The sequence below is a fragment of the Microtus oregoni genome, unplaced genomic scaffold (genome assembly GCF_018167655.1).
Source record: "Microtus oregoni isolate MIOR12 unplaced genomic scaffold, Mior012 000016F_ref0000370, whole genome shotgun sequence".
In the NCBI taxonomy this organism is placed as follows: domain Eukaryota; kingdom Metazoa; phylum Chordata; class Mammalia; order Rodentia; family Cricetidae; genus Microtus; species Microtus oregoni.
In genome coordinates this window covers 11,938,659-11,958,169 of record NW_024543075.1, presented here as the reverse complement: position 1 = coordinate 11,958,169, position 19,511 = coordinate 11,938,659, and the positions used below count along the sequence as shown (strand labels likewise).

The window sequence follows — 19,511 nt, the reverse complement described above, 5'->3', positions numbered from 1 at the left end:
TAATCTGGTCTGAGAACTAGCCCCCACCCTACTGGAGGGGGTTGTCAGTCACACTCAAGGTATCTTACTACCGCCAGTAGTTTTGTAATGGTCAAGTTGAGAAAACTGCTAACTGGGGAATTTGCCAGAAACCAGCAATGACTCTTAGGCAGCTGCCCCCCCATCTCCCCCCCCCCAGTGTGAAGGCTCGATCACAAGGGCAGGTGGGGCGGCAGTGGAAGACAGGCTCAGGCCTGGTGTTCCAGCTGCAGGAGAACCAGGAGGCCTGGATTCCGTTCTCAACAACCTCCAGCTGGTTCTGTCTGGAAGCCAACCAAACTCTCAAAGCCTCGGCTCTGCGACTCACCAAATATTATGACAGATGTTTCCTTCTGTGAAAGAAACACCTGTACCTGGACACAGACTTTTCCAAGCACTCTGGAGGTTGCCCCATCCCTGCCCCCCACAGCATTTGAGAAAGTACTGATTTCCCGAGCAATCTGCCTAAAAGGGGCAGGATGGGTCCCGTTTCTGAGAGGCAATGAGTTTCATGGATATAACCCTACAAGAATCCCCTCCATAGAAGATCATATAAAGTAAAAACATTACGCTTGCTGGGCAGTGGTAACCTTTAATCCCGGCACTCGGGAGGCAGCGGCAGGTAGATCTCTGTGAGTTTGAGGCCAGCCTGGTCTACAGGCTCCAAAGCTACAGAGAACCTCCCCTCACAAAGAACAAAAAACAAAAAACCATGATGCTTGTCTAAAGTAAGAAACAACCCATGCTCTGGAGACGAAATAAACCTGACAAAAGAGTTCATTGTGGGGACTTGAGAGACTGTTCGGTGGTTAAGAGCACTTAGCTGCTCTTCCAGGGGTCGAGGGGTCTGAGTTAGATTCCCAACAATCACATGATGGCTCACAACCATCTATAGTACGATCTGATACCCTCTTCTGGAATAAAGGTATACACGTAGATAGAGCACTTATATATATAAAATAAAAAAAAATAAAGAATTCAATGTGAAAAAGAACAGAGCCTGCCAACTCAGGGTTTCAAGCAGTGTTTGCTAGAAATTTGTTCTTGAATTCTGTGCAACATGGGGCATGATTCTCAAAGAATGGGGACAGTTTCAGAAGCTCAGGGGAAGCTGGCAGATGAGGGTCAAGGCACCCCACAGGTAGTCCTCAAAAGAATCTCCCCTCTCAAAGCACCTCATAACTGGTCAGATGTGCAAACACTTTAAGACTCTCAGAAGGCTGACCTCAGAGTCTAACTGCCCAAGAGACAAGATCTGGCGGTGCATTCAGCAAATGTCAAGGCCATTTGAATATAAAGGTCAGTTAGCCTTTGTCCAAGTGTCCATGCAGGCCACTGCCCACCTGGCGGCATGACACATCTGGGTAGTCTCACCAGCTTGTGTTTATCATGGCTGGCCCCAGCCTGGAACACCATGGAGCCACCTGCGGTATGGTGGAGCACCAACACCAGGCATCCAGGCCTGGCGCTCCTCTCCCACCTGGGCCATGTGAAGCTCTGAAAGATACCACCAACTAAGCTGAGGGAAACGGGGTCTCCTTGTCACTGCTGGATACCAGGATGACGCCATGGCCATGGTCTCCTAGGGCCAGCAGCTTCCCAGGGTTGCCTTCCAGCTGAGACAGAGTAAAAACATGCCCAGGCCGTGCCTACTTCTACTTTTCAATGTGGACAGACTGTGGTTGGCTTTTGTGGAAAAAAAAAACCCTTCTGTGTAGATCGGCGATCTAGAGTTTGTGTTGAAACGCAGCTCTCTAACTTGGGGGTGGGGGTGGAGGGTGGGGGTGTCACTGCTCCAGTTCATTTGCTCAAATAAGACAAAACGGGACTCTTATCGCGTGCAGACTACAGCTTGGCTTTCCTGTCCAAGCATTTCTTTACAATGCCAAGCATTATCTGGAACATTTGTTTGTATTGTGGAGCTTTGAGCCCCATCTAGTTGACTATTGTATATTTATTTACACAGCTAAAGTAATTGCAGCTAATCACTTAATTACTGGAAATGTGCATAATTGCCTGATCTCAACATATAATTAAAATGTATAGCAACATTATGAATCCCATTTTTAAGACGTAGGTTTTTTTTTGGGGGGGGGGGGGCTCCGAAAGACAGTGTATTAAAAATGATCAGGAGAACTTGTGGACAACAGTGTTTGAGCCTGGTTCTAAGCAAAACCAAACAAGACACAAATGCATATCGCATTCAATTAAAAAAGGACAGGTCAGAGAAACCAAACAGTGTCTTCGATGTGGAACTCCAAACAAGGAAACCAAACAGAACAAAACGATCCTGCTCCTGGCCCTTGTATAGGTGGCGTGGGCTCTGAGGGGCCCCTCCTGGCAAGACCGGCAGCTGGAGAAGTTCCATCAGCTGACCATACTAGCCAGGCCCTCAGCTGGGTGTGGCCAGGCTCCTTCAACAATCCAGAAGCATCTTAGGGATCTTAGGGATGCGAAGACCACACAAGCGCCTTCTTGGGTGAAGGCTGTGCTGATGTGCTCCGCAACACCATCAGGTCCAACTCAAGAGTGGGAAAGCACTGCCCGTGAAGGCAAGCTGCCCCACATCTGCCCCACCTGCTCTGTGGCCTTGGTGACCAAGCAGACACAGAAAAGCCACACTTCTTTTCCTCTGTGCTCATGAGACTGTTCGGGTGGTGGTGGGGCGAGGAGGGGGGGGATGCTGAACTTTTCCGTAAAAGCAGTTCATACCACTTCCTTGTATTTAGTTATTTATGTATTTGTGTTCCCTATCATAACTCAGCTGGTACTGTTCTTGGAACCCGCTTTCCACATTTCCAAAGAAACACTTGAACACAATAAAGTAAAATAAATAGATTAAAAACACAACTAAATACCTACTTCGTTATATTGTTTTCCAAATAACATCCTCAACAGCTATAGGAAAAGGAATGCACCTAGGGTGTGACTCTACCCTAAGCCACTGTGAGAAGGCCTAACAAAGGTCATGGGCAAGCAGCAGTGGAGGGCCACAGTTCTCCAAACCCAAACCCTGGGTTAGATCTGCATGGTCTGTGACCCACAAATATTTTGGGGAAACCAAAGTAGCGCTGGCATGATCGAACAGGGTATTCAAAGGCACCCGTTAGTACAACCCACAAATGGACCGCGTCAATTATGTCAGCAAACCAGAGAGAAGAAAGCCAGCGCCTAAATTATACATCAGAGGGAAAGCAGGTTGCAATCTAGGGATGAACAGCCCATGTGATCAAAGGCAGTTCCATAATTATTCCATACAACGTACTCCAGGATTGTCTGAGAGCAGGCATCAAGAAAACCAGCCGAGAACAAATTACAGATATCAAAAAGGGTCAATTACAAAAGCACATTCAAATCTGGCTTTTAAGTTAGCCTGAAAGATTTTATTATTCCAGTTGATTTGGATGGAGTCCCAACGACTCTGGCTGCCCCCTCAACATGGAGCAGAGATGTTCTCTGGGTGTGTATGTAAGCGAGGGGGCCCACAGCCCAAGTCTGGGTATAAAGAAAGATGGAGTTTCTGGACATTGTTGTACCTGGCAGAACACGCAGGTATCCCAAAGAGAGACTGGAAAGGGCCAACAGGTTTCAGTGGAGAGTTCTAAAGGAAGAATCCTCACAGGGAAGAAGCTAAGATTTTATCTGACCAGTTCCCATGGCACTGAGAGTCTTACCGAACTCCGGCAAGGGATCCCAGAACCAGGTAGGTGGGCAGCAGGTGTGTGACTGAAGGCAGTTCTCCAAAACCCAGGACACATGTGTTCATTCATTTAATAACAAAACCAAGCCACACATGGTGGCACACACTGAAAAACCCAGTACTAAAGAAGCTAAGGCAAGAGGATCGCTCAAGGACAGCCTAGTACACACAGCAAAACCTGATGTTAAAAAACAGCAAGCCAACCAGCCTACCCACCCAATGTCCCTAACGCACAGCGAGGAATTATCCATGGGGTGAAGTATTATAGGGAAGGACAGAATCGTTTGACAGGCTCTCTGGAAATCTATGCTAAACAGACAGGGGTGAGAAGGCAAAGCTCTGTGTGCTGTGTAGCAGCTATACGAAACCTGAACTCTGGGAATAGCTGAAGATAGAAAACCTGTCTTGGGAACCAGGCCCAAATCACCAGCAAAATAGGCGCTACCTATCCAGACCACTGAACGTGTGGCTAGGACATTCGGTTCACACCTGCAACAGTTGTGACTTCCTTAGACCTTGGGCAAACAGGATCACAAACTTTGAAACACAACTGCTCCTGGTTCTGCAAAATCATGCACATGCGGATGGAGATGCAACTGAACTTTCGGTTATAAAGCAGCCCCGGTGACAGACACGGGGACGCGTGAGAGTGTGGTAAAAGACAGCCAGGACAGAGGACATGATTGATGGCTGGCCCAGGTTGGTTCCAGTGGGTCTCAGGAGCACCTCACTCCTGTTCTTGGTTCTCACTTGTCATCTGTAGCGGAAGAGTTCTGGGTGGCATCTTACAGGATGCTAACCTCGCCAAGTCAACTCACTGAGGCTTTCTGGCAACCAGCCTCCATGAAGCCCCTTTCTGCTAGAAGTTCAAGTCAGTTTCTACAATCAGGTGAGTTCAGACTGTGGACTGTTCTGTAAAGTCCCAAACCTTCAGTTTCTGTCACAACAATGCCACCCAAGTCTATAAAAGGCCAGTATTTGAGAGCCTCTTCAGACTAAAGAGACACGACACCCAAAGGCAATGTACAACCCCGGATGGCTACACACCAATGGACATGATAAAAACAAGGTAGCTACATCTGCATCGGATGGTATCTTAGGGGATGATTACGTTGTTGTGGTTATGTAGGAAACTATCCTAACAGGAGACACATGCCACGGGGTGGTGACAGGAAACCACTGCCATCTACAAGCTTGTTTCAGATGCTTCTGGAAGCAATTCACACAGCAAACCAGACACACACACACACACACGCTCACACACGCTCACACTCTTATACCTCATAAAAAGGCAATCAGATGTTCCGTTAGGAAATGCAGCTGAAAAAAGTAAAGACATTCATGACACTAGCCTGTCAATCTTTCTGTAGGGTTTAAAACGTGTTGTCAGATACCAAAAGCAGAAAGTTAATATTCTTAATGTTTACTTTTAAAAGTCAGTTAAATGCAGAGCTCCATGAAATAAACTGTAGCAGAAGCCAAGGGACACGGTTGGGTTGGGTAGGGGGTGGGATTCTTGCATACTCTGCACAGTGCTCAAGGGCTGTCTCAAGTAAAGTGGCTTTGATGTCCCCATCCCATGTGGCTTGAGCTACATCTATTTAAAGGACAAGCAATTCCATATGGGTGCCTGCAGGGGAAAGAGCATGGGGGCGCGTGTGCTTGCCGGGGAGCTGGTAGGGCAGCTATTGCATGTGTGCCCTGTGACAGGCTCGATAGGGAATGCACCTACCACACCAGGCACCGAGGCTAGCCCTGCACACACTCCCAAGAACCCCTAGACAAGGTGAATCCTGAAGCACTGATTCTGGGCTGACACAGCTGCAGGCTCGGGGTTCTTTGCTACTAATTAGGAAATGACAGTGCTTAATCAATGCTTCAGAGTTTTATCCCCAGGTTTCCATTAGATTTTAATTATGTTTATTTTTCCTTTCATGAATAAAACACTTCCAGACATTTTCAAAGATACCGAGGACTTGAAAACATCAAGAGGGGCAAGAGTGGGCTCCTTGGAACTATCTTGGAATTCATTGTTGTAAATATCTTAATGGAAAACAGATAAAGTCTAGAAACTTCAGGAAGTTAAAAAAGCTGGTCCTGATATGTGGTGTCTTTCATATGCAAAATAGCCCTAGGTATATGGAAGCAAGGCACCTCGCAGCCTACAGCCCTCCCTTACTGTCTGCCCAACCCCCACACAAGACAGACCCTATGGAAAGGCAAAAGGACTTGCCAAGGATGTGGTGTGGCCAGTGCCTGAAAAGGTCAGGCAGGAAGGGAATCTCGAGTGTTGGTCAGGCCAAGCTATCTCAAATGAGTAGGACGGAGAGGATCTGCGTGAGGGGCTGCGTGTCTTTCATGAAAACCCACCAGCCACGCTGGCTCTTACCTTCACAAATTCTGTCCAATCGCTGTCGCTTGACTCTGTGCTTATCCACAAGGGCCATTCTTTATCGAACTTTGCAACTCTCTGATTCAAAAGGCAAAGCAGTCCGCTAAGAACTTAGGGGAACTCGCAGGAGTCTGCGTGCATTGCGCCACTATGAACCCTGAAACAAGGAGAAAAGAATCCTTAACTCTCTGGAGACCTCCAGGACACAAGGTCATTCATGACTTCCTGCCACTCTCTAAGAGGGGACCTGCCGGCTCTCCTCCCAGAACGAGGGAGGGGGCTGCTTCACGAGCCTACACAAACTCCTGCTTTCTACCTTGGGTCCGTCAGAAAGCAAGCGGGCAGAGAGGGCCTTTGCCACACGCGTTGCTGAAAACAGCAAATGGCAGTGCACGGGCTTCTCAGCTATGGACACCAATTACAAAACAACCTCAGTTGTTATTTCAACTCCAAGGCCAGAGACCAAGAGAAAGCTGGATGGATCTGCCATTCTTTTCTTTGAGCCACAGAAGCGCTACTCCACCACGGAAACAGCCTCACAGACAGCTCTGGAACACTGGGCTGCGGGCACTACAATGGCATGGGGTGCCCGTGCACCACTGCGACTACCATCCCAGGCGCGCCCTCTGGCCTCCACTAGGCAGTTTTCAAGAGTGCTTCCTTTCCATGATGGACTCGCAGGGGCCAGACACCAAAACCACAATGTAGTGCACAGCACAACAACACAACACAAGCTCCCTGCTACACTGTGTAAAACTGAGCTTGCCCATGCCATCTTCTAGAACCTTCCTTTAACTCAGAGGGGGCTGCAGATGGCTGACTTTGCATTTACTCTCACATTCCTGGACTGGTTGAACCTTTCTGGGCATTCCCTGATGACTCGGGATCCAGGAGAGAAGGGCCTGAACTGCATTTGCCCTGATCCAAAGGTCCCTCTCTTTAAGTTCATAAATTTCAAGTCAGGCACTACAGAGTCTCTCCTTCAGAGGTCCGTCAGTCACTGTGAGAATAGAAGGGACCCATTTACTGTTCTCCCACTCTTCACTGCAAAACTTCAAAACCAGCATTGCTTTAAATTGAACAAAACGTGAGAGAGAGAGAGAGAGAGAGAGAGAGAGAGAGAGAGAGAATGCTATCAGGCGAATTATGCAGAGAAAGGAGGACAGAAAAGGAAAGGAAAGGCTCAAGGGTTAAAAGTGAGCTCTCTGGTGCTATGCAGGCATCAATTATGCTAAATGCTAAGAGTTACTTCATCAAAGGTCCAGGGCTGGTCTGACTAGTGAAAAGGTAGGCAAGATCTTGGTAATTAATGGCTAATTTCCCAGCAATGTGGCTGGTAAGGCAGCCTAAAGATTTATAGCAATAATTACGTGAGTTTGAGGGAGAGGGGGAAATAGGAAAAAGCAGTTTCTAACTATATAAATAATGACCACAGTATCCAAGAGACATCCGACCCAAGCTGCCTGGAACGAGCCGGTCCCCACATGGACAGCTTATAGAACTCTTGGTGTCATTGTTGCTGGGCTCGTTCATAAAGGTAGCCATGTGTGTGCAAGCCCCGAACTCAGGGAAAAGAGAGATGGCACAGAAGGACCAGGACCTATGAACGCCAGCCACAAATGAATACAGGAAATGTGACCCAAGCCCACGCTCACATCGGAGAGCCTGGGCTTGTCCTTCTACTTTACTGAGGCTGAGGCTCTGATGTCCACACTATAGTGTGGCAGCTCCTGGGAAAAACACAAGCCTCATTATCTACTTCACCCAAAGGCTGAGTTAATATTAGTGAAGTGATATGAAGAGGAAAAAACGCCAGTGTTCTCATCGGCCACAAGATGGGCTGTGCACCCTCCTCCTCCAGTGAGGCATAATCATTCTTTTTGCTTTCCTTTGAATTTTAATTTGTATAATTAGATGGCTTCTTGAAAAATTGATAAGCTGAATCTTATTCGTGCAATCAGAGATCAGCCAACAGATTACACAAACGTCTGTATCTTCTACTGGGACTGGTTCCCGTGCCTGGCTTTTCTGGGGCTCTTCTGTGAGGTCCAGTGCAGACTGACTGAGTGGGGGTACCCACCCACCCCCTCAGCAGAGAAGAGACTTGTGGGTTGCCCAGACTGGGGGTGGTGACGACAGACAGCTGCCACCCCCTCCCACAACACTGCCTTTAAAAAAAAGTATGAAATAGACATTTTTCCTCTTTTCCCTTCTAAGAAGCAAGCTATTTATGAAGACTAACATAGCTACTGTGCAAACATTAGACACAAAACATGCCCCATAATGGAGCTAGGCACAGTGGCCTCGGGCTTGATACCAGTAATGCCCACACTGCACCAGCTATACTGGCTCTGGGCTCCCAGGCATCCATCACAGATAGCCCTCTTGGGTTTGCTATGAAAACCAAGCTTGTCCTTTATTTTATGTCAGTCCTCATTCCCAAGTCACAATAATCTTCCAGCCAGAGGAATTTGTCACAGTCATCTACTGATATCATCGGTCAAGATGTTCAAGAATACCAAAGTACACATAAGGAATAAAAAAAAGCGGAAATGCTGTGGGTCTATTATTTCTTTGCTGAAATCACAACTTGAATCACAGCAGGAGGAAAGCCGGAGGCGGACTGGGGTTCTAGAACTCCGCTACAGAGCGACCCGGCGAGGGCAGTCCTGGAGACTTGGGCTCCTTGCCTGGGCAGCAGAAAGGGCATTCCTTGTATGCCACCAAGTCTAAGACAGACAGGGGAAATCTAAGGACTTACCTCACCAGCCCTGGGCTTGCTCTTGACAGTTTTTTACAAAGTTCCAATAGTACACCTGGCCTAAGTCAGAGAGCAAATGCCAGTAAAGTTCAAAGTCAAGCCGGGCAGTGGTGGCACACACCTTTAATCCCAGCACTCAGAAGGCAGAGGCAGATGGACCTCTGTGAGTTCAAGGCCAGCCTGGTCTGCAGCGTTAATTCCTGGACAGCTAATGTTGTTGTACATAGAAACCCTGTCGCACGCGCAGTGTGTTGTGTGTGTTTCATGGAGGAGGCGGCAGCATGAAGCAATACCTCACAGGAGGGAACCAAAGGAACACCAGGCCAAATCCCAACCTAGAGATAAAAGTAACCTCCAAGTTCTATTTGATCAAAGTGAAATTTAACGTATAGTAGTCTTCCCAAACTAAGGTGTTTCCCACAGCTTCGGTTACCCTTGATCTATAGAGCCCTAAAAATTTACTAAACTCAAAATTACTACATTTCAAATGATACATGATACTACTGAGCAGCAAGATGAATCCTATGCCAACCTGCAGCATCTGGCTAGGGCTGAAACCATCCTGTTGTCAAGTGTATCCATACTGTGTATGCCGTGCGCCATCTGACCATTAGTTACTCAGCAACTAGTTTTTTGTTGTTTTCTTAAGAGATTATTTATTGTGTGCACAGTGCTCTGTCTGCATGTATGCCGGCAGGCCAGAAGAGGGCACCAAATCTCATTACAGATGGTTGTGAGCCACCGTGTGGTAGCTAGGAATTGAACTCAGGATCTCTGGAAGAACAGCCAGTGCTCTTAACCTCTGAGCCATCATCTTTCCAGACCTCAGTAACTAGTTTTTGATATCCAGTTGATTACAGTGCTAAAATCCATGTGTTTCAGTAACAATTTTGCTTAATGGCCAAAGAGCAAGAATCACAAAGCTGGCAATTTGGTTATACCAAAGAAAAGACAAAAATGCCTTCTTCTGGCAGAAGGTGAATGTTGGTGCTTAGCACAGGCGCGTATGTGTAAGAGGAAAAACACATTTTCTATAATAAGATCTGGTATTCTCTACTCATCAGGCACCTGCTGGCTCAGAGACACACAGCACTGGAAGAAGTGAGTGATAACCAAAGTAAGCCAAAGAGACGTTTAGATAAGAAAGCTTGCATGGGACACCGTTTCATGGCGGTGTCAAAGAGATTCAAGAAAAGGACAAAAAATGAAAGACCAACACATTTTAAAACTATCCACTCTGAAACGAAACTATAAAAAGAAAACCATCCAGGATTAACGGCAAAATAAACCATTTGTTGTTCTTCAAAGTCTCGGTTTGGGCAGGTAAGCATTTTTCACCAATTGTCACCAATGGCTACCTCTTGGCCAAACCAAGCCATCAGGCAGTGGTACCACAAGAATTCCAGGGACTCTGTGTCTTCATTCTACTTCATACTCTACAGAGACCGGATGGAGCAAGCTGGCTGCAGCGCAAGTGTGCATCTTCAGCATTGTCTCTGAGCTTCTGGAACCCATTTAACACCACAGGCGGCATCCCTCCTTTATGGGAATCTACTTACACAACAGTTTAAAGGATTCGTATCACTGCAGTTAAGTGGACACACCTCCTTGTTAATAACAAACCAGGTGCAGACTTAAAAGCTCAGTGCTGAGGAGATCTGACGCAGGGAGAATAAGGGTCCACACACTCAGAAAACAGCATCGGGGCATGTGTTCATGCACCTTCAACAGCTGGGACCCTCCTTTACCAGACCTTCTTGTACACATAATCTAGGTGAGGCACAACAAGGACCTTGGAAAGAAGGAAAAGAAGGACCCTGCTGTTATGAGGCATGGGTGTAGGCTTAGGGCCTCTCAATGCCGAACAAGAACATCTGCAATGCTCCTTGTTTTATCCAGAAAAAGGATAAGCTAACTCTGCCCCTTGTTTTATCCAGCAAAGCCATTCCATAGGCTTCATTCAGAAGCCAAGCACAACCAAAGACGGCTAACAAAAATTACTCAGTTTGCTAAGAAATTACAAATCAATTTCTAAAATGATTCCCATGGACAGAATGTTTACGAGCTTCCTAAATCCTTTCATGTTGGAAGTAGTTCCTCACTAGGTACCATTTTCTGAGCCTTCTGAGCCCCTAGCCTGGAGTGACTGCCAATGGTGAGAGGACTGTCACTCCCCAAGCACAGAATAGATTCATTCTGCAAATGTCCCCCCTTCCTTTCTTTTTCTGGTGTAGGTGAGGGGTGAGAAGAGAAAGCCTCCCTTTCCCAGGGCCGTCCATTGAGGCCCTGGAAGTAACTAACCTACGAGGGCCCTTCATGAGACACACACAGTTCACACGGAGTCCCAGGGACAGGTCAGTACAGTAAGAACAGAGCAATTTCCTTTTCTCCAGACAGCCCAATGTTGGGTGACCGGGTCCATCGCTAGTCATATAATCCCAGCAGGTCAGAGACCCATCTCCACCCTGCAAAGCAAAAGTGCCTGCAATGCACACACAGGCAGCTGTGGTTCAGCCACAGCCTCTTTCCAATCTGAGCAGTTCCAGCATGTACAAGAGTTGAGGGTTTAGGAAGGTAACTCGTTACTTTTATTGCCTCTTACTTACCTGTTCTCTGGCTAACTGTGACAGTTACATACTAGAAAAATAAAGACAAAAATCTCATACCATGTGGTCATATGTACTCCATAAGACTAATTCAGGTATAAAAATGAAATATACTGTCAATAATTTAGTGGCCAGATTCTGCCACTGTCAGAGTTTCACAGAATCTGGAGGGCACTCAGCAACACAAGGCTGGCCTCTATTAACTTTTATGTGACCCTAGGTTTGAGCTGCAGCAGAAGCTAGGAGAACAGAAGTTACATATAGTTTTTCACTGTGCCATGGAAAATCCACCAAGCCAAAGGCTTCCCCAGTCCAGGGAGAGGTACTTTAACTTTAAAACCATGATTTCCCTAGGGAAGTAGCACGATCCCGCTTTGTGCTGGGGTTCTTAGTCCGTACACATACATTTCCCAGTGTTAAATGCAAGCAAGCCTCGAGACTTTTGAATATTTCTCTTGCTAAAAGTGATACCCGAGGCACAAGGATTTAGGCAGAGAGAATTTTTAATGTTCCTAATTGGTTGTTTTTATTTCGGTCATGTTGGGAATCTACTGTGGGTCTTCACATTCTACAGAAGCTCTCTAGAATTTTCACACATTTAATTTAAAAGCCCTTGTCCTCAAAATATGCCTTGAAAATAAATATTTTAGTTAATAATAGAGACAGGACAGAGAGGATAAAAAGCAAACAAGCGAATGTCCACTCAAATTAAGAGGCACAGAAACGATGACTTGTGCTCCAGCGGCTTGGTCCGAGGAGTCTCTAGTGGGTCCCTCACCCGGGTGTGGGATACATGCTCCGTAGCTAAGGAGCCTGGCTAAGCAATGTAATGGGATCAGCAAGCTCACATTCTATGGGACAGAATAGCTCGTCTCAGGTGACATGTTTAATGCGAGACACGGTGCAGAATGTTTTCATTTGAACAAGTAGAGGATGCAGAATGTCAGCAGAGGGGTCACCACACAGCTGCTGGAAGGAGATGGTGGGTCAGAACCCCAAAGATCACTGAGGGCAGAGTCCACAGCCCATGACAAAAATGCACACACAATGAATGTATCTCCCAGGTCCAGCGCTGTGTACACACACAGGGTAGATGGCCAACAGCAGCCTGGACCCAGGAGGTGGATGACAGTGAGACCCAGCAGCCCACATATGTAGCTTTGAGAAAAGCATGGAGATTACAGGCTACACACATGAGGCTACTTACTAAATTACAATAAACTAGATAACAAAGTTATATATTAAAATATACTGTGAACACAAATCATTATAATCAAATAAACAACAAATCATTATAATCAAATAAACAAATACTTGGGCTTATTCTTAAATGTTGGACCATTTGTCTATGGAAATATTATTAGCTCTAATGTAACTTTGATTTGGCTCAACTGAATACATATGAATTATATCTGTATGTAAATATATATGAAAGGCAATTTTATAAGGTTACAAATTACAATGGTAAAAATCTTAAAAAAAAAAAAAACAAACTGCTCAACTTGGTAGTACATTGTCCCTTAAGGACCCCAAGGGCTTACTTCTTGATTTGTGAAGGCCAAAATACATGTACTAATACTTGCATCTTACTGTCTACACCTGCTTATCACAAAAGCAATGGAAAAGAAGATATGTTCCCACCCCCACTCCTGCCCTGTGCGCTGGGAGCAAGAACAGCCTAGAGGAAGCATAGTGCCCAGCAATGTAGCTCTTCAGCCAGCAGAGGGCACTGCTCACCCTGCCTGGCCACCCCAGGCTGCAAAGACGGGGGTAGCTTTGCCTGGGTCTCATGTAGACTCCACTAAGAACAGGGAGAAAAATACTGTCGGCTACCCTTGAACTCCATGTCTTGGGAAGCAAGAGAAACTGAAGGTACCTGGCCTCCGTCCTACCCATAAATGGACGCTGAAGGGTGGCAATGTGACTAGAATAGAAGAGAATGCTGTGCCAAGCCCTCCTCAGGCTAACAAAAGGTGGTCAATCACAAGGAACAATGAATGAGGTTCCGGACCCGGCGTGTGGAGTTTTGACTAACAGGGGCATGAGCTGCCCTCAGGGGTGATTTTTCATTATGCTTGCAATTCTCATCCAAAGATGTGTGACCCACAGTGATGGTTGAGGGGACCGTGGGACCGTGACAGTGGCAGGATCTATATAAGACAGGATAGTGGAGGTGTGAGGCTGTGCAGTTCTGCTAAAGCCCAATAAGAGTTTTCAGACTGAAACTTGGGATTGGAGGAGGACGTGCACAAGTGAGCAATTGTTCCTTCACCCTAAGGTCCCTTTTCTGTAAGACTTCAGAGTCGATCCCCAGCCCCACCCCCCAGTAGATGCTAAGTAGGGGAAGGAACTTCCCATTTTAAAATGATGTTTTATTAGTTTATTTTGGGGAGGAGCATATACCACTAGTATATGTGGGAAGTCAAAGAACAACTTCTGGGAGCTGGGTTCTCTTGTTCCAACTATTTGGGTCCTGGGTTAAAAACTCCCTATGTCAACTCTGGGGGCAAGTACCTTTAGATACGGGATGTGGGATGCCCTCTGTGTATGCGTTGCTTTTATTGGTTAATGAATAAAGCTGTTTTGGCCAGTGGTTTAGCAGAAATAAAGCCAGGTGGGAATTCCGAACAAAGATATAGAGAGAGTAGGCGGAGTCAGGGAGACACCATGTAGCAGCCAGAACTTTACTGGTGGGCCATGGCCTTGTGGTGATACACGAATGAATAGAAATGAGTTAATTTAAGATGTAAGAGCTAGCTAGGAATATGACTGAGTCATTGGCCAAACAGTGTTGTAATTAATATAGCCTCTGTGTGATTATTTGGATCTGGGCAGCCGGGAAACGAACGAGCAGTCTCCGGTTACCTCACTGGCCTAGATTTCCCATCTTACATAGGGAGGTATGAGGCTAGCAGAGCTTCCACCTGCCAGCCTAACTCACCAGCTTTTCCGGCCGGGAGCCCCCAGTGATGAAGGAAAGGGGTTGTTTAATCTAGTGATGTTACAGGGTGGACAGCATGTCTCAACCAACCCTGTGTTCTCCATAGGACAGCTACCTTCTCTGACCATGACCCCAAACACGGTTGCTGTGACAACGAGATGCTGCTCAGACGACACAGCTGGAATGTTTTAGAATGTGGGCGATGCCAAAGGGTCCCAAGGAGCCCCGATCTCACCCCCCGGCAACCTCCAAAGGAAGAACTCCCATCTCCTCTGCCACGGCTCTCACATCAAAAGAGTTGCTGGTGACAAGAACCAACTGAGCCAGGTGTGGTGGCACACACCGTTAACCCAGGCAATGGAGGCAAGGGTAGGTGGATCTCTAAATTCAAGGCCAACCTGGCCTACAAAGTGAGTTCCCGGACAACCAGGGCTGTGTGGAGAAACCCTGACACAGAGAAACAAAGGACCAAGTGGCATGATTCCAACCATCAAGGAACAGTCTTCAAGGTCCAGAGTAGCTGGGGTGACAGTTCTGTGACAGTAGGGTCTTCAAGAGGGCAACGGCGCTCAGTGAACCTATTAAAGGCTTTTTCTCTATTCTCTCCCTTATCCCAAAGGGACCTTCATCTTTGCTCCCCAGTGCAGTCTGCCCAGTAGCTAGTGTCACCCCATGAAAGATGCCTACAGTGACTTTCCCAAGTTTCATCCGGGGTAGGGTCCACAGCCGTGTGTGATTCCCAGAGTCCAATGGCTGCCTGAAATCCCAAGTCTCTGCTTCAGAGGACAGGAAGGAGCAAAGAAATGGCCATTGTTAGAACTGGGCTACAGGGCTGACATCCCAGGTGACCTGTAGGCAAGCATCTCAGAAGGTGGTACCCAGTGAGAGGATGGAAGGAAAGAGAGCGCTTCTCTCATCCCTACCACCAGGCTCTGGAGTCAGCCTGGGGACAGGATCCGGTGGGGAACTCTGAAGGAGGAACAATCAAAGTAGAAGTAGACGCACAGTGTGAGTTTGGGGTAGCAGGGCACTGGTCAGAGGCTGCATCATGCCAGCAGAGGATCTGCTTCCTCTTAGGGGACCTTGCTGAGGCTCCAGGGACAAGAACTCATTCATTAATCCAGCTCTTGTTACACATTCTGCCAGACCAGAAGCCCATACACACAAAGACATAGGGAAAGACAAAGCCTGTATCTTAGCTTGATGACCAAATCTTCCCCTGCCTGATGCAGACTCCAAATTTACTGTAAGTTCCAAAGAAACAAAACAAACAAACCAACAGAAAGTAAGTGAGAACCTAGGCTGGGAAAATGGCTCAGAGGTTAAGAGCACTGGCTGTTTTAGAGAACCAGGGTTCCCAGTGCTTGTATGTTGACTTAGCATTTGTGACTCCGATTCCATAGTACCCAACGCGCTCTTCTGGGGCTTCCGCAGGCACCAGACATGCATGCATACATACACACAGCATACACATACATCTACACGCATATGAAATAAGAATTTTTTAAAAAAAATATAGAGATTCAAATTACTGAACCACCATAAGAGATCTGTATCATGGGATGGCGAATTTGCACAACGAAGCCCTGCATTTCAAATAATTTTACAAACCAAACTCTTTTAAAGAAAACTGAGACTCCTGATCCCAAGCCTGGCACTCGCATGCTTTTGCAGTCTCTGCTCATAAGAATCAGATTGGCAAATCGCTTCAGACATCAGATGAAAGACAACTGTGGCGTCAAGCATGGCCAGGCTCTTGTTGGCACTCCTGGAAGGTCACCAGCAATCAACCATCGGCGAGGAACCATGGTCAGTAAATATCCAGACTGCAGTAGCATGGAGAACACCCGAGCCACAGGTACCCAGTTAAGCTGGGCAGATTCTGACCCCCAGAAATGAAGATGACAGCGGTGTGTGGTTTAAATCTCCACATTCTGAGGTAATTTGTCACACCACCATAGATTAAGTAGCAGGACCCTTTATGCAGCCCATCAAATTTACTATGGTCACTGATGGAGTTCAGTTCAACCAGAGAGACAAAGTCACGGATCCATTTGTAACGCGTGACACCAAGCTCCAAGCACCCACAGGCTGGAGAACACTGACCTACCAAAGGCTGTAAATCCCAGCTGCCTGTGCTGACACTGGGTCTGTGATACATTCACTCCATGAACTCTTGGGGTGAACTCCACCAGCGATACCCAGCGGCCCCAAGAGTGCAACGTCTGCTGCTATTTTCACTTACCACGGACACTTAGAGTAAGTTCTGGGGCTACCCTCCACATGTACTAGGGCACGCTGGGGTCTCCACACTGACTCATGCACACCCATAAATCTGGAGGACAGTAGAAAGATCTAGCAGAGCCTGGGCCCCACATTGAGAACGTATCTCGCTGGGTAAACAGACCCTCCGACTCCCTTGAACTACAGCTATTAGCAAGTGTCAACTCCCAGAGTCAGAGCAGACACAGGGTAACATTCAAGGTAGCCTGCAAGCGTGCTGTCGTAAACATGACCGTTCTTGGGATGGGAAACCATAGGTGTGAGGGTAGATGTGATGAAAAGCCCTGCCCGAAACCCAGGATGAACAAAGAAGCAGGAAGGGTACTTTTGTGGTCATGTGCACAAGAGTTCCCTGTGCCAAGTAACAATCTTGGGCTTCACCATAGCAGGTGAGTTCTTTCCTGACTTTTTAGAGGTGTGGCATTCCCGAATCCTTGTCCCTCTTACAAGTTACTAAATCCAACAGCTGGCTATCTTCAAATGGCCTGATTACCCAGTCTGTGCTTTCCCCTGACCCCACCTCTCCCAGGACAGCTCTGCAGATGCTTACTGGTGCAAAAGCCTGGAAGCAATCGACAGAGTGAGATCCAACCCCAGGGAACAGCTACTTCCCATGGAGCCCCACCCTATGGCTCAGAACCACTCCTGAGACCACACTCTCTAGAACCTGCTGGACTGGTTTGAAAAGGCTTGAGACAGAAAAGACAAAGAAGGCCAGGGGTACACAGACCTGACATGGGCAAGAGCTTTCTCTGAGGGATAGGACTGTGGGAAACGGGGGAGCTCCCAGTGGTTGGACTGCTTTATACAGGCAAACATTATTTGCACATGTGCAGAGACAGTCTGAATGGTTCTGGGTGGTGGGTTACACACGCGCAGTAGTAGGCCACAGGCACCGTGCTGACGATCCTCAACATCTGAGGCACCTACAGCACACAGAAGACCACCCAACACAATGATGGTCTGGGGCATCACCTCGCTAGCTGAGTTCCCCTCCAAAATTTCAGGTGCCCGCAAAGCACAGGCACCCCGACCCCCTACCCCAGAGATCCTAAGACTAGGCTACTGACCTTAAGTTGGAGAGATTTACTTAATGAGTCTCGAGGCTCATTTTACAGGAAGGCTGAAAACCAACTCTGTCTGTCTTCTAAGTTTTGACACCTGGCTAGACAGGTGTGAGCCAAACCAACTCCTGTGGGCTCAGGAACTCTAAGCTAAGTTCCTAAGGAACCACATGACCTAGCCACGAGGGCCCCAAATCCTGGGTCACACCCCCCACACATTGAGTTCCGGGAAGTTTTTCTCCTGGCCCTTATTATATTCTGTGTTTGCCACTCTGTAGCTTACCCCATTGTGGGAAATACCAGTAACTCTCTATTCAGCTTAGGGAGTAGCATGCTACGGGACACGGCCCAGACGAGACCCAGTGGGGTTAAGAAGCAAAGCGGCTAACTCAGAAGGCAAGGCAATCAGAGGGAACTCAGGAAAGGTTAAATGGGTTTTAAGAACAAAATGGATGAAAATGGCTTCAATACAATTTGATGAGGTCAGCGAGTATGGAGGCCTAATGACAGTTGTTAAGGAAAAACATCTGGCAGTGTCAAAAGGTTGGCAGGAAGTGAGTGGGGTTTACATGGCTCTGATTGGCTGGACTGATACTCCTGGAAAGAGACACACATGGCTTAACTTAGCCCTGGAGGGCCAACAAAACCCCTTTCAATTGTCCTCTGACCAGCTCCGCCTCTGGGGTCCCCTGTCTGGGACCCTGGCAGGCAACAGTCTTTGTTCACCCAAAGACAACCACTGGGACTACAAACGCTCCCAGGCTTTGGGGTGTGGTAACTGGAAGGTGTGCCCTCCCTGTTGGGCCCGGGATCTCCAGCTTCATTTTGTCCTGGAACACGGTTGGGTCACCCCACTAGCACATGTTTCAATAAATCCATCCCCACGAAAACCAAAACAAGAGGTTCCTTTGGAATAACAGGAAGTCCTGGTACACCGCATGGCTTAAAATAGGGCTCACTGCATCTGCTGACAAAGCCGTAGTCTCAGAACCAGCTCACCTCTCAGTGTTCTTGCAGGAACCCAGGCTATCCCGCCCCCAGGGCTCAGGGGGCCTGGTCTTTGTTATAATCAACCCCTGGCCCTTTTTGTTTCCTGTTCACAAGCCCCAAAACAGTCTCAGGGGAAGTCAGGCCAGTCCCAAAGCAGGGATCAGGCCTGGCACTTTCCATAAACCGTGATTCCCATTACGGGCCTTCTGTTATCAGTGACTGACTGTTTTCTCTGGGGTCTTGCGGTTTTTACATAAGCCTGGCTGAGAAAGACATGGGTCTCAGCTGGGCAGTGGGGCTGCACACCTTTAATCTCAGCATTTGGGAGGCAGAGGCAGGTGGATCTCTGAGTTAAGAGGACAGCCTGGTCTATATAGTGAATTCTGGGACAGTCAAGACTATAGACAGAAACCCTGTCTCAGGGAGAAAAAAAAAATTAAATAAAAAGACACAGGTCTTTGTGGACAAACTAGCATGCAGTGGGCAAAGCTGGGTACATCTGAAAGGCTATGCAGGAAGGAGGAGGGAATGGCCTCTACTCTACCCAAGGGACGCAAGCACTAAGAAACACCCAATGAAATACGGAGATGCTTCCCCTGATGGTCTGAATACTTCACATACAATGACTGGTCCCTTGCAAGATGCTCCTGTGCAGTACTTTGTATGCGCTCCTGCCTGCGGCCCAACTGTCTAGTGCTCTCAAGGGGTCTTTCGTATTTTCTGGAGGAGGGGCGGGGAGGAACAGGATCTCAGGTA

General features: G+C 47.5%; 1 protein-coding gene across 5 annotated transcripts in view; it reads right to left on the bottom strand.

The window, feature by feature from the left end:
- Window positions 1-19,511, bottom strand: part of Ctbp2 (C-terminal binding protein 2) — a 133,666-nt gene that overhangs the window by 29,133 nt on the left and 85,022 nt on the right. For 4 of the 5 annotated variants that reach the window (XM_041666996.1, XM_041666997.1, XM_041666998.1 and 1 more), the window contains one exon: window positions 6,108-6,267. The exons of the other annotated variant lie outside the window; for it this stretch is intronic. In XM_041666996.1, the coding sequence (XP_041522930.1) occupies window positions 6,108-6,165 (58 nt within the window). In that variant the 5' untranslated portion in view covers window positions 6,166-6,267. The remainder of the gene's footprint in view (window positions 1-6,107; window positions 6,268-19,511) is intronic. 5 annotated transcript variants of the gene reach the window in all.